This window comes from Rattus rattus, chromosome 8 (assembly GCF_011064425.1).
Source record: "Rattus rattus isolate New Zealand chromosome 8, Rrattus_CSIRO_v1, whole genome shotgun sequence".
NCBI classification, from domain to species: Eukaryota; Metazoa; Chordata; class Mammalia; order Rodentia; family Muridae; genus Rattus; species Rattus rattus.
This window is the reverse complement of record NC_046161.1, coordinates 65,768,504-65,784,023: the sequence shown is the minus strand read 5'-3', so window position 1 is coordinate 65,784,023 and position 15,520 is coordinate 65,768,504. Positions and strand designations below refer to the sequence as shown.

The 15,520-nt window shown below is 43.9% G+C and overlaps 1 protein-coding gene across 1 annotated transcript in view; it reads left to right on the top strand.

Annotated features, from left to right (window-relative positions):
• Positions 1-8,073, top strand: part of LOC116906639 (myocardial zonula adherens protein-like) — a 112,138-nt gene extending 104,065 nt beyond the window's left edge. The window contains 5 exon segments of the mRNA XM_032909416.1: positions 2,839-3,212; positions 3,215-3,470; positions 5,060-5,264; positions 6,973-7,032; positions 7,034-8,073. Of these exon segments, the coding sequence (XP_032765307.1) occupies positions 2,839-3,212; positions 3,215-3,470; positions 5,060-5,264; positions 6,973-7,032; positions 7,034-7,117 (979 nt within the window). The 3' untranslated portion in view covers positions 7,118-8,073.
• Positions 8,074-15,520: the final 7,447 nt, after the last annotated feature.

Here is a 15,520-nt window from a genome sequence, read left to right as displayed (position 1 = left end):
GGAGGCGGAAGGGAACAGAATGGAGCTGTTCTTCCTTTTTCTTCCCTTTGGTAGTGTGGCCTAATAAGCCCGTTTTTAAGAGAAATGAAAGTTTATGTTGACAGTGACTTGATTTATGATCACTAATAACTGAAAACATTAACTATACTCTGCCTCCCAACTGCCAGACTTAAAGGCCTGCGCCACCACACCTGACTACATTGTGTTTCTAATATGCATTTTTATAGCTAGTTATGTTGGTCATTTGTTAATTTTTGAAGATTTATATTTAAATTGTGTGTATGTGCGCGCGAGTGCGTGCTTGCACACAGGTGTCTGGAGAAGCCAGAGTTTGTGAGGTGCCCCGGAGCTGCAGTTTAAACGCATCTGTGAGCTACCCAACAGGGACGCTGGTATCCAACCTCTGGTCTTTTGCAAGAGCGGTATGTACTCTTAGCCATTGAGACATCTCTCCAACCCCTAGTTATTTATTTTTACTGTGAATATTGTTCATCAGAAATCCCTGTAAAATTCTTGTCCAAAAATTTGATTGCTTAATCTTAGATGTGACACTCTATTACTTCTGTCGTATTTTGCTTATTAGAAGTGAGTCAGTAAGTCTTTGATTTGAGTGTCGTACACTTTCTCAAAGCGCAGGCGAAAAGCCGGGAAAGTAAAGGACACATCCAGAGAAAGCCCGCCAAACCCAGACGCTTCGGCGGTGATGCAACTTCCGCCCCTGTGCGCTTCCTCGGGCGCCCCCTATTCCTGGCCCTGTCCGTTTCCGGCATTTCAATAAAGCTCCATTCGGCTCGGAGAAGCCGTGCTCTTCCGGGAAAATGGCGACTCCCGCTCGCGCTCCAGAGTCGCCGCCGGCCGCGGAGCCTGCGCCCGCCGTGGGCCCTTCTGGGGAACCCTGCCCGCCGCGCCAGCCGCAGCCCGTGCGCAATGTGCTCGCTGCCCCGCGGCTTCGAGCCCCCAGTTCCTGAGGACCTGGGGCGGCAGAGTTTGGCGGAGCTGCGGGAGAGGTTGAGGCGCCAGGAGAGACTTTTGCGCAACGAGTAAGCGGTGGTCCGGGAATCGCGGTTGCCGGAGATAGGGATCAGGGAACAGGCTCTCGGGGATCGGGGTCGGGGGACTGGTCTCCCGCCCCACACCGCGGCCTGTCGCGCGAAGGTGACCTTGCGTGGCCAGGCCTCCCAGCCAGGCCCGTCCTATGCGCGGGCATGGCTCCATGCTGCCCGGCCCTCACTAGGCAGCAGCGCCCTCGATTCCATGTTCGCACTGTAGCTTTGAAAAGAGCTCGTGTATCGAATCCTCTTGATCAGAACGTGTTGATTTCCTTTTCTCTACCTAAAGTCCCACTCTTTTCCGAACTATTGGAGATGGGGAGCTGTAAAACGTGGTTAATTGGGTCTAGAAAGTTTGGCTCGTCTGTAGTAGGGGAGAAGATGATAGCGAATTTCTTAAAGGCAGCTTTGTCTGGGAATTGAAGGAATAAGAGGCAGAAGACGCCAAAAGGATATTTCCTGAGAGGTTTTTTTCAACAGGAGGGGGAAATGGACCATGAACGCAATCGAGGGATTGGGAGAACTTACGTACTGGTTTAGTAATTTGGAGACAAGTATATATATTAATAGTTAACAGGTGGTTGAAATTTCTGGGGGAGCAACAAAGGATAATAGGGAAATTGGGAGAGAGGAATGAATGTTAGGTTAATTTTTTTATTTCGGGCGTATTTAGTTGAGGGGAATAATGGTAGGCATTTAGTTAATTAAAAGCCAGCTGATTAAAACCCTGAGGAATAGGTACTAAGCTCAAGGTAGAAGAGGCTGAAAAACTAGAGGAACTCAGTTGCAGAGAGGCATTAACAGCATTGAAAAGCTGGGAATAAATGTATCAGGAAGAATAGGAGACCTAAGGTTTACTCCCCTTCTCTGTTATATAACCAAGAAAAAGAACCAGAAAGGGAATTTTTGTCACTGAAGGACAGGAGCCAGTCACCACTTGGCAGGAGGGGTTTCTAGTAGATACAGGTAGGTGTTTTGACTTTTCCAGACTAGGTTGTTAATTTTAGCAGTGAATTAACCTTTTGATCTTGGGACATTTTTATATGTATAAATTATTGGGCATCTCAAAGAGCTCCTGTTTATATATGCTGAGTCTAGAACTATTACCAGTTTGTCAGAAGCAGCTGAGAATTCTTTTAAACACAAAACCACATAAGCAAGTCCATCTTCCTTTGTGAGATAGGGATGTTATCCCATCATGTGATCTCTGGCAGACCTTTGACTCTGCTCCATTAGGGTTCAGAGACCACGGTTAAAAACCACTAACTAGTTTTATCATGTTTGTTGTACTGTGGGCTAAGCATCTCTTTATTTTCCTAAATGCTTGAGGCCAGAATCTCGTATTTTTAGGAGGCTCGGAGTGTGTGTATGTGTAGAGTCAAGACCCAAATCTACAAATAAGTTTCCGTTGTTTCTTACACATGACTTGAAGGTAATTTTGTACCATGTTCTTCATAGCTTGTGATTTGACTGCAGCACATTTGGTCAAGTGTGAGATTTTCCATGGACGAGCCAATGTCCAGGCTTAAAGAATTTCAGATGAGGAAGACACAACTTTTATTCCTGAAGTTCTGATTTGATTAAATAATTACCCATTCAAAGCACTCACTTGGGGGAAGGGTTAGAATATATCTGTTTTGATTGTTTTAATCCAGATTAAAGAAAATCAGATTTTTTTAAAAACTTAAGTTTTTCTTTGATTACATTTTGCCTTTTAAATACTGTGTCTTCATGTTTAAAAAACATGGCTGTAATGTATACATGTTTGTTTCTCTTTTCCACTCCACAGAAAATTCATTTGCAAATTGCCCGACAAAGGTAAAAAGATCTCAGACACCACTGCCAAACTGAAAGCTGCCATTTCAGAAAGTGAAGAGGTCAGAGGGAGAACTGAACTATTTCATCCTGTTAGTGTTGACTGTAAGCTAAGGCATAAAGCAACCACAAGAGTTGATACCGACATAGACAAGGCCCAGAATTCTGACCTGATGCTTGATACTTCATCATTAGTTCCTGAATGTTCGTCAGTAGACATTGAATCATCTAAAACAACCTCAGAAACACAGGGACCTACACAGCTCACTCACAAAGGCAATGAAGAGACTTTGGAGACTGGCTGCACAGTGAATACCAGCCCGTCTGTCCGCATCACAGCCCAGGCTCCCCATCTGAAGTTAATGAACATCTCCCCCAGCATTCAAGTCAAGCGGAAGAGATTTCCAGCAGCGTCGACAGTCTGTTTATCACTAAATTGCAAAAGATCACAACTGCAGACCAGACTGAACCCTCAGAAGAAAACACCAGCACTGAGAACTTTCCAGGACTGCAGAGTGAGACTCCTAAGAAGCCTCATTACATGACAGTGCTAGAAATGCGAGCTAGAAACCCAGTGCCCCCTCCTCATAAGTTTAAGACCAATGTGTAAGTGTCCCAGGAACAGGCTTGTCTTAAGAATGTGTGTGGAGCTCAGAGAGAATTCAGAGTGTCATACTAGTTGAGGGAATGTTATGTATGGAGCTTGTAGGTAGGAGTGACCAGACCGTGAAAGTAAATCAGAGTGGCTGAAATGGAGGTCTGCTTTTAGAAAAAATGTTAGTTTTGAAGGCGAGTCATTGAAAGGGTTTTAAATAGCAGATGGGGAATCGTGTGTTTCAAGATACTTAGCCAATATTTCATAATAAACAAAGAGTGGGAGGGTAAATGTATCGTGACTTTTGTCAGTACCATTTGCTGGTGTGCAACTCCCCCTCAATTGCTGTGTAAGCCAAGACAAGCAATTGTAGGAACTAATGGGCTATTCAGTAGGAAAAAATAAAACTGTGTGCTCATTACAAGTAGGCAACAGAGCTATAAGGACATAGTCAAGTAAGAGTGCTCCTTAAAGAGGTTGGACTCTAGAGCACTCAAGGTTTCCAAACTTGGAAGAAATTTAAACTAAATGATAGCAATTTTCAGGGAAAGGAGGCTAAAAGGATTTTTTTCTAAAAATATAACTAAACATAGATTTGGGGGAAAGGGGGCTGGGAATTTTGCATTTGAGTGCTTTGCTAAATTTCTGAGATCATCAGAACAACAAGAACTCTTTGAGGAGAAAAGAATTGCATTTGTAGCAGTTAGACCAACTATGCCAGGAAGTAGTGCTAGTTGACTGCCCGTCTTTACATAGGTGACATCAGATGAGAGGAAGGAACGTGGGTGTTCCTCCTTGGTGAAGCTGAACGCTTCAGAAGACCCACAGCATGTTTGTTGTTGCAGACTTAATCCTAACCCACTGATTATTAATGTTATAACTTTAAATGGTTTCTTCTATTTAGAAAACAAGGTCATAGCACATTAATTTTTTAACTAGGAAAAAACCTTTGGTGAAGGCATCTGGATGAAGGGGTATCATCCTGTGGTGTCTGTCTCACTTCCAGAAGGTTACAATTAAGGAGTGTCAGAAAGAGTAAGGTGGCCTAATCACAGCCATGTGACCAGGAACAAGAAAGGTGAGGGATGGGCAGTGAGGGCTACCAGAATTAGTAGTAAGTTTGAGAGAAAGTGCAGCCTGTGCACGAAGAGACCTGGAGAGGCTGCAGGAGACACATGGCATTGGGTTTATGGGTGAGTGGAGGTTTGAGCACACAGTGAGGTAAGGGTATGCTAGCAGATCCTCAGCCCCTTTCACAGGAGTTAGACATTAGATAGTCTGCATATCAGATATGTTATGATTCTGTAACAGTTGCATAGCTATAGTTATGAAGTAGAAAAGAAAATGACGTTATGATTGAGGTTACCACAACACAAGAAACTATTAAACGGTCACAGCATTAGGAATGTTGAGTGAATGAAATGAATATATGGTGTGAAGAGGAAAGAAAGGCAGGTTTGTATCTGTACATATATCCACTGTCAGCAGCAAATACTCGTAGCCTGCTTTATGTTAACCTTGTAGAAGCAGTAGGATCCTGGGTTAAAGGCCAACTTCGTACTTATGCATGGATTGATTAAGCCTGCTTTTCCTTTTTTAGGTTACCCACACAACAGAGTGACTCACCAAGTCATTGTCAGAGGGCTCAGTCTCCTGCTTCCTCAGAAGAGCAGCGACGCAGGGCTAGGCAGCATCTTGATGATGTCACAGCAGCTCGCCTTCTTCTGCTCCACCCCCTGCCTGCACAGCTGCTCTCCATAGAAGAGTCGCTGGCTCTGCAGAAAGAGCAGAAGCAGAATTATGAGGTAATTCTAGAGTCTTGGATTTTTCTTGTCTGTGTGTTGGCTGCCGCTTTAGGAATTAGAATTTACTTTGGCTGAATAGAGGGATCAGATTCTAGAGATGTGGTTGGCTGAGAGCATTAGCTCTTAGACATAATGCCACTAGTTTTCAGCCACACAGTTGCTAGGACTATAAGAAAGCTCAGTGATTTACCAGTAGACAGGAGAGAGGATTGGAGTGATGGGGATCACCCTGCTGCTGCTTGGGACAGCATATGCAAACTCCCATGTGGCAGTTTCTTGGTAAGACCTCACTCAGGGACCTGCTTAGAGATGTAGGGAGACGGTTTCATCTCCTACAGAGCAAGGGCCAATGCAGAAGGGCAAGAGGCCATGCTGAGTTACCAACTACTAATAAAAGGGCTTGAGGCCATAATTCACGGTTCCCGTGAGAATAGAGGTCCCTCCTACTTTGGGTCTTAATCAGTTGTATATAGCACTATGTTCTGCGTAGAATATTTTTTAATGTATATTGATCAGGTGTGGCAGTGTGTACCTTTAGTCTTAGCACTTTAATTCTAGCAGTTGGGAGGCAAAAACCTCTGCATTTGAGGCTAGCCTGATCTACATAGCAAGTTCTCAGCCAGCCAGAGTTAGATGGTGAGACCCTGTCTATAATAAAGTATATAATATTGATAAAGTTTGTGCTCAGATTAACAAGATGGGAGACATAAGTACGAGACTCCTTGGGAGAATCTGAAGGATTAGTTACGTTTAGATTGTAATACTGAGTTTCTGGGAAAACAGCATCCCCTCTCCTGAACAGCTTAGCTGGACTTTAGTCAGTTGCCTGCATCTACGAAAGTCAAACTAGCTGTGATTCCACCCTGGCTTTCCCTAAGCATTTAGCCTGCATGGAGTAATATCTCTATGGCCTTTTGTGTTTCTTCTCCCAGTGCATTAGGATTAGCATCAGATCCAACTGCTGTGCTAGAGGAATGACCTGTGAGCTGTCTCTGGTTTTAACTACTACTTGAAATATTTTTAAGTTAAACCCTCAGCTTGAAATGGGTTGCCTTGACGGAATAGTAATAGTAGATACCAGTTATGCCTAACCATATCATGTGCAGAGATGAAGGACTTGCTGAAGTGTGGGTGGTGGAAAAGGTGAATCAGAGATGAGCCGTGAAGCCTGCCAGCAGTTTGAGTCAAGTCTTGTGTGTGGAAAAGTCCACTGCAAGTCTGAATTTACTTGGACCTTTTCAAGTATTAATTGACTTCACTCAGCAAGGAGCAGTCAGCATGCAGCATTAATGTCTTGGCTCTTTTTGTGCCATTGAAACCTAGAAAACATGATTTAATTAGAGAAGAAAGTCTTGTCAGTTGGAGATGTCAGTACCACATTGGTTTCTAACACAGGCAGGCCGTTCACTGTACACACCACACTTGGTGTGTCTGTTAATGGTTGCTGTAGTGCCAAGCTGAGTTTTCAGTTTCTTGTGTGGAGGTAAGCTGTTTTGATTGCTGCATTCCTTGCTCATGGAAATCACTAGCAACTGCAACAGGCTGACAGCTCTTGGAGACATTGCCCCATGTCTTGACAGGACACTGCTGTCAACTTCTTGTTTTGTCAGAGAGACAGTGAGTGTCAACGTTCCTTATCTCCAGACCTGTTGAGATATCTAAGGGGAGTTGTGGATGTATAACTTTGCCTTTGTTTTTTGTTTTGAAGGAGATGCAGGCGAAGCTCGCAGCACAGAAACTAGCCGAGAGACTGAATATTACAATGCAGGAGCTACAATCCAGAAGGGGAGTCTTCAGGGAGATACCGAGAAGTGAGGGATGAAGATGATGCCCAGTCCTCGGACGAATGCTGAAAATGAGCGCTGGGAGATCCCGGGAGTTGACTGTTGAGCTTACATTGTCTCATCGAACTTCCTAACAAGTACCAAGACAGTGTCAGACCTTGTTGAGGGACAGCAGTTTAAGTTACACAAAGGTAGCTACAAAATAAGAACCCAGTTTGTCTTTCAGAAGATGATCTTCACATGCTTGAACAGTTCAATATTTGAACATTGTGTTTGGCCGTATTGTGTTACAGTTTTGCAGTATATTGTGCATTGGTCTGATATTTTAGTGTGAGTAGAACACACGTTTTCTTTAAGATATCTGCTTTTTCCTTCTTCGTATTCTTATCAGATAGCACTGCTTACACCCCTTCTGGTGAAATACTTTGTTATCCCAGGCACCTAAAGTGAATTAGGAAGGCCTGGTCCCCTCACTCGAGAAATGAGGGGAGCAGTCTAAAGAATGGTACGCATGCTTGCATGGACACGTTCCTGAGACGCTGGATGTGAAATGCCGCACACAACACTCGGAACCACAACCACTGTGTCTGCTGCTCTGTCCTCTCTTGGGGCGACTGCTGTCACCTGTGATGAGGTTAAGGAGCACTTGGAAGAAGTGCTGGGTGGGGAGGGTCTTCTGAGCCGGTGTGGGGAGCTGCTCCTGGCTGCCCTAGGCTTGAACTCATTGCCATCTGGGATGATAGGTCCCTGTACAGGACACTCGTGCTTGGTAAGGAAACCGGTGTTTTTCTAAGAGTTACAGTTGAATTGTCAGTATATTGCTTTTTTTCCTTGTTAAACCCACAGAGGTGTTTACAGGCTGCAGAAACCTCAGTCCTGTATGTGCACATTTGTGCTGTTTAAAATGATTATATGATCATTTTCAGCAAAGATAACAATGTTATCAAAAAGCCTTTGTCTATTATGTGGAACTTGTAAAGGAGAAATAAAATACCAATCAGAGCAACTCCACATGCTAATGGTGATATTTTCTTGGTACTTGTTTGAGTTTCATTTCTTTAAAAGCAGTGTCTATACATGAAATTGGGCCTAAAATTCATATAAATCAGATACACGTGCACTGGGAAGGGCTTGATTCCACAGTGGATGCTTCTAGTGTAAGCACTCCGTATCTCTCCCACCAAGAAAAGGTTGCTATAAGAAAAGTATGGAACCTGTGGTTTTAAAACTAATAGATGATTTCAGAACAGACGTATGGTATTCTTTATTGGAATGAACTAGTGTTTCTGGAAGGCTGGCAAAGGAGAGTTGAAGCATGAAGTTGAAGTCAGTCCCCTTGAGCCCAGCACTCGGTCTGCTAATGGTCGAGTGTGTGTACTTGACTGACTTCCTATGCCGCCGTCTTATAGAAATAGTCTCAATTTGCTTTATGTTTTGCAAACATTTCCTGTATTAAATGTCTTACATCTCAACCATAATATGTTGTTCCTGGCTGCTCCATAGCTATTTATAGTCCCAGACTATAGATAAATAATTTAAAGTTAATACTTAAAAGACATTAACAAATTATTGAAAATTTAAATGCCGTTAAAATACATGTTTCTTAGTGAAGGCTGGATTTTATTTTTTTTATTATTTTTTTTTAATATTGGCTTTAGGTTGCTGACTGCTACTCTTTGAAGGCCTTTTTTTTTTTTTTTTTTCTGAGAATGGCATTGTCCACACATTGCAATCTTTTGGAGAGATCCTCCTTCCCTTCTCAGTTCTGATGAGAGGTGTCCTACCCTTTACCCTTCATTTTAGTGGGCCAATTGACTTTAACATAGTCTATGATGCTTCATTTTGGCTTTATCCAGGAGCCTGCTTTTGCTTGTGTGCTTTAAAAGACCTGGTTACTCCTGCCCACCCCCTCCATGGTCTCACTATGTAGCTCTGACTGTCCTGGAACTTACTACACAGTCCAGGCTGGCCTCAATCTTGATAGAGATCTGCTTGTCTCTGTCTCCTGAGTTCTGGGGTTAAAGACATTTCCTACCTTTTGAACAGACTTCTTAACCCAGCAATAGATATTTGTATCTTGTAGTATCTCCCCTGACCCCATTTTTCAGTTGTTTAAAGACTTTTTTCAAGTTTTGTGTGTGTGTCTGAGAGAGTGTATACATATATGTGCAGGTGCCTGTGGAAGCCAGAAGAGGGCGTCAGATTCCCTAGAGTTAGAAGCAGTTTTGGGTGTTGGGAGCTGAACTGGGTCCTTTCAAGAGCAGTATGGCATCTTAACTGCTGAGCCACCTCTCCAATCCCTTTTTTCATTTTTTAGAGTTAACCTTTCCCTCAGAAGAAATTTTAATCTTTCGTTTCCATGCATCAACTCATTTAGTCTGAACAACCCTGGGGTGAAAGGCAAGTGTCTTCATAGCAGACTTTTGGGGAAACTGGGTGAGGGGAGAGTTGCATGCTGAATATTTTACAATTGGTTCAGTATCAGAAGCCACCATGTTCTGTTTTGTAAAACCGTGTTAATGGGATAGTAAAGTCCTATAAGGTGCCTTTTGTGTTTTAGGCCTGTTTCTGGATCATTCATAGTTTCAAACTGTTGATCATTATGGCTTTAACTGTTAATAAGTACTCAAAAGACTATGACCAGTTTCACGGATAAAGCAACAGCTTTGTGATCAAAGCAGGTGTAGAGAAGCTTCTGCCAGCCCCTCAGATCCTTGTGTTTGTCCCCTTTTGGCACCTTCTTCTTCCCCAAAGGAGTCACTGCTCTCCTAACTGTGGCAGTGGCCCCTGAGTGCCCTTTCATCATCTCCCATCTATGTGAGTCCATTTTGATTTCTACCAAGGTTCAGTCATTCTCTCGTGTTCCCTGTGCCATTCACTCACATTGTCAAGAACTTAATGTCCTGTGCTGCAGTTGATGAGTTTTCTCTCGTTCGTATGCCTTGTGCTGTTCTGTGATTAACACCATTTCAGTTTGGGATGAAAACAGTGAGACAGTCTCACTCTAGCTCAGCTGGCCTGGAACTCACTACATGGACCCGACTTGAACGGAGAGAGGCCTGCCTTTGCCTTCCCAAGGCTGGGATTAGAGGTACGGTGCAGCCATGCCTGGCTCTGAACACATTTTTATAGGATGTGATTCAGGAGCGGACTTGTGGGGTTACAGTGTCTACCCGCCTGAAACATTTTATACTCCCATCATCCTCTGGGGAGAATTCCATTTGCCCATATTTGGCATTGCCAGACTTTCGGCTATTTAAGTATTCCTTGTGGCTGTACCTGTTTACTTTTCTGCTGTTGTAGAAAACCTTGATGAAATGCAGCTTTGGGAAGAGAGGGTTTATTAGGTTTCCAGTTCCAGTGGATGCATTCCATTATGGGGACAGGGGCCCTGGCAGCAGGAGTGTGAGGCTGGTTAGTCACATGTCATTATGTGCAAGAATGGAGTCACCCCCAGTGACTAACTTCTACCATCAAGGCTCCACCTCCCCAGACAGTGGCCCCATCCTGGGACAAGAGGTCAAACACATGGACCTATAGAGGCATCTCAGATTCAAATCACAACACTGGTTTTATTTTGCATTCCTCTGTTAGGAATGGCATTGGGGTGTCAGCAAACAGTTCTTTTCAGAAGTGTCTATTTTGTATACTGTCCATTTTGTAATTGTGTTTTATTAGCTGTCTTTGTATCCTTACTGGTACATACACAGATGCATGGATTTTAATTTTTGGTACTCAAAGAGGATATTCATCTAGTAATATCTGCTATAAATATCGGGGTATTTTATCCTTTTTATGGTGTATTGCCAATAAACACTTGGTGGCAAATCCAAAGTTTTTATTCAGTGGAGGTCTTAAGGTTTTTATTTTTACTATGTATGGTTTCTTAAACTGAATCCTTTGCTGTTCTGAATTATCAATTTCTTTTTGTATTATGTGTATGGGTGTGCTATCGGCATGTGTGTTGGCACCGCATGTGTACATGGTCCACACAAGGCAGAAGTGGGCATTGGTTCCTCTAGTTACTTCTCCGTTTCTGTGATAAAACACCAGGGCAGCCTAAAGAATGTATCTGGGCTTAGGATTCCAGAGAGGTAGGAGTCCATCATGGTGGGGAAGCACTGCAGCAAGTGGCAGGCATGATGGCCAGAGCAGGATGCCGAGAGCTCATCATCGACTGCAAGCACGCAGCAGAGGGAACTGGACATGGGATGAGATTGGGAGCACCCAAAGCCTGTCCCAGTAACATCCTTCCTTGGGCAAGGCCACATTTGAACCTCCACAAACAATGCTACCACTGGGCACCAAGCATTCAAAGCTTATGGGGGACGTACTTACTCAAACCGGCTTACATTTCTCCATGTTGGGCTACATGATGACCAACAACCATCTGTAATTCCAGTTCCAGAGGAGGGGTGTGTGTGTGTGTGTGTGTGAGAGAGAGAGAGTGTGCGTGTGCGTGTGTGTGTGTGTGTGTGTGTGTGTGTGTGTGTGTGTGTGAGAGTGTGTTTTGAATGAGGGTTACATATCCTCCTCTATTGCATACTACCTTATTCCTTTGGTGCAGGGTCTCTCCCTGAGTCCTGAGTTCATGTTTTTTTCAGCTAGGCTGGCATTGCTTCTGCTACATATGTCTGGCATTTGGGCAGCCTCTCATTCTCATTAATCTATTTGTGTTAGTAACATTGCCTTAACTGTGCTTTATTTTTATCGTATGTATATGAGCATTCTGCCTGCATATGCATATATGTACCATGTATGTGCCTGGTGCTTGAGGAGGCCAGAAGAGGGCATCATGTCCCTTGGAACTGGAGTGAGGATGGTTGTGAGCTAGCATTTGGGTGCTAGGAATTGAACCAGGAAATTGAACAGCCAGTGCTTTTAACCAGAGAGGCACCTTTCCAGCCCCTGGTTTGTTATTTTTAAATGTACTTCCCATTTTCATAAAAATGCAGAAGTTTAGGAACCAGCTTGTCAGGTTCCACACACAATGACTTGGGAATACAAACTAATTTTTAGAAGTTTTCTGGCCTGTCACCTATTCTGTCTTTATTCCTAACATTCTGTTCTGAAACTCAGAGGATGGGATTGGCACTGTGACGTCTCCTGAAGCATGCCATCATCATTCCTGAGGATGCTGTTTATTCTCGGTAGTCTCGGGAGAAGTTTCGGAGTGCTGCTTCGTGTTAATATCCACTGGTGTGTGATTTTGGTTAAGAAAAGGTAATGGTGAAACTATTTTAAAAAGTCGGTCTGCAGCAGTCTCCATTTTTAAGTGGTTACATCAAGAAAAGGAAGTCTGAAGCTTGGGCCGCGAGTAATCTCTTCACGTAATAGTTGTCGATAGAACTAGGGTTTCATTTTCACAGGCCCCTCTGTAGTCTGCGCTGCATTCCCAGGGGAGCCAGGTGATCACTACAAGCCAAGGTAGAAGCAGAGGATAGCTGGTGGCATTGGCTCTCCTTGTTATAAAGGGCATGAAGTGATTTGTTCAGGGCCTCTCAGAGGCTTCCAAGAAAAAGCAGCACTCATGAATTGGGGAGCTGGGCTGCATGGCGTTGCAGGTGAATGCCACAAATCAGAGCTGCAGCAGGCTTTTAAAAGTGAATCTTAGGCAAGTTCTTCAGATAACCTGAGGTCATTTGTCTTGTCTGTGACACTACAAAAGGATTTTTCTTTGTGGAATGTTCTCTTGTGTGACACATGCATGCACACACACATATGCACACATGTGTTCACAAACACATGCATATACTCCACGGGTGCCAGAAGTTGTTGTTGAGTGTCTCCCGATTGCTTTCCACTTCCCTTTTTAGACAGTCTGGCCATAGAGCCACACGGATCTCCTTTCACTGACTCAGTGGGACCACAGGTTCACTACTTTTAGTGACCTTTACATAGCTGTTGGGGACCTTAAGTCCCTCATGCTTGCTTGCCAAGCACTTTCTCAGGGGTGCTGTCTCCCCGGCCCTCTAGGCTACTTTCTTTTCAGTCACTCTTTGATCGTTTTAGCTACTGCTGGTATCTTTTTCTTTCCTCTTAATAATTCGCCACACAAAATGTTTCAGAAGAGCATTGAGGAACAACGTGGGTGTCCTAGACTTTGCTCAGACTATTAGGCAGACCGGACAGTCTTCTCCCTTGGGCTCAATGGCACAGTTTGTGATGTTCCAAGAGAGGAGGTTCTCAGAAAATAGAAAACGATTTGTCTTTGTACAAGAAAAGTCGAGCGCCTGTGCTCAATAAAGGGATTATATTTCTAGCTTTATGGGGAGCATGAAGAATCATTTTTTTTAAAGCGCAGCAAGTCTCATTATTGACCAGTTGCCTGACAGCAAGGAGAAACTTAGAGCTATTATTTTAATTTCTGACTAAAGTGAGGAAGCTTTGATACTGGGCTGATGAAATAAAACCTCACGTTGGATAATACTGAACTACAGCCAGGCCACAAATCAGACCCGATTCTGAAAGCACAGCACAAGAGCCAGGACAATTAACTATGATCTATTACTTCCTAAATAACTTTAGAGTACCGGAATCTTAAAAAAAAAAGCCAAGGAAAGTGAGCCACTGGAATAGCATCAGGTTGTTAGTGTTAGTAGTTAGTTGTGTAGTTGTTAATAGTGTTAAATACCACTATTCCTTTTAACCCAATGGGAAGCTGTGGGCTTTCCCAACTATGACGTTTGTAAGATGAAGTCAGCCACCCCTTATCTTAATATATGGGGTATGTTTGGGGAGAACACAGTTTCAAAGTGTGGTCTTTATGGAGCACTTTGAAGGCAGAAAAATAGATGAAAACTTTATCATAACGAAGGTAACAATCCTGACTGAAGAAAGTTAGAGGTACCTTATGCCATAGGAAGCAAATTATTCTGAAATGACCACTGAATGAAACTACATGGGAGTCTGGTAAGATAACCGAGGGGAGGGTGGGGGGTGGGCAAAGCTGACTGCCGCCAAGCCCGATGACTGGAGTCCCGGCCCTAGAACCCAAATGGCAGAAAGAGAACACAAGTCTTCTGACCTCCACATGGGTGTGCACACATGTATGTGCACTCTTGAATGTAGAGACACACAAAGGAATAGATAGATGAATAAAAATGCAAAATTTAAAGACAGAAACTGCCCGTTTAAAGAACAAAACCTTTACATTTAGTGTTAAAGTCAATTGAGGAAGGGGAGGAGGTCTCATGAGGCCTCACCCCTCCCTCCCTGAGCATCTGTAGATAGTTAATGGTTGCTGGGGGGAGGGAAAGATTTGTTTTTAAAGTGTGTAACCATGTATGAGGTGCTCCTGGAAGCAACCTTAGTGAAACTCATTAGGTCACGGAAATAGACATGAACTAGAAGAGGCCGTGGTGACATAAATGGCAAATGTCCCCCATAGACTCATATAGTTGAACACTTGTTCCCAGGCAGGGGATGCTATCCGGGGACATTTAGGCGGTGGAACCTCAGAGGAAGTATGTCACTGAGTCCCCACTCCCACTGTGCTCTCTGCTTCCTGTTTGTGACTGAGATGTGTTCTCTCAGCATCCTGCTCTGGCCTGCTACTGCTACCACACCTTCCTCACCGTGATGGACCCCCTCAGGAACTCTCAAGTTAAATAACTAGGTCGTGGTATCCTATCACGGCAGCCCAGCAGGAGCAGCTAGTGCAGGGATCTACTCGGGAAGAGGATAGCGGGACTAGGAAGTAAGCAAGAAGGGGTGATGGGGGCGAACGTGGTCAAACGATATTATATGGGTGCATGAAAATGTCATAGTGGGACCCCTTGTTACGTATGACAGTTTGTGCTGATGAAAACGTATCAGTTGGGAACAATGGAAAGTATGACAGCCGATGGACCAGCAGGAGAACCTCTGCTTCATTATGGGGAAAATTCACAATAAGGCTCAACAGTAACACAATACTTTGAGCGCTTAGGTGTGTTCCTTATGGGTTGTGGGGATGTTGGCTTTGTGCTTGTGTATTTTGTCTGAAAATGTTGCTAGGAGATACATGTGTGCCGTATGTGTGTTCCACACTGTGAACATGGGGAAACAGATACAGGGCAGCATGAAGCCTTGGGAAGGCTACGCAGCTGTGTCTGAGGGAGTCGACTCTTCTTGCCCAGTGTCTTTGCCTACTGTGAGCCATCTACAATAAATTTAACACTTTGATATTTTTACAATTTCAGAAAGGTTACCATGGCAGACATTTCTTTACATGGCGTTAATTACTGCAGGTAAGTCCAGTTACTAACAAAGCAAGTTTTCAGTCTGGAGGCTGTGCATTAGTATTTATAAATACGGTCCCGTTCCTTTGGCTGCCTGGCTTGGTGTTTTGGATGAGCCCAGTTTTACAACACCTCCTCCTGTAGGTTTCCAGCAGCTTGAATTGTGTCTCCTGATACAATGCCTCACTGTGGTGTTTCGGTCATCCACCACCTTCTGGAGCACCTGACCATTACTGCTCTTACTATATCT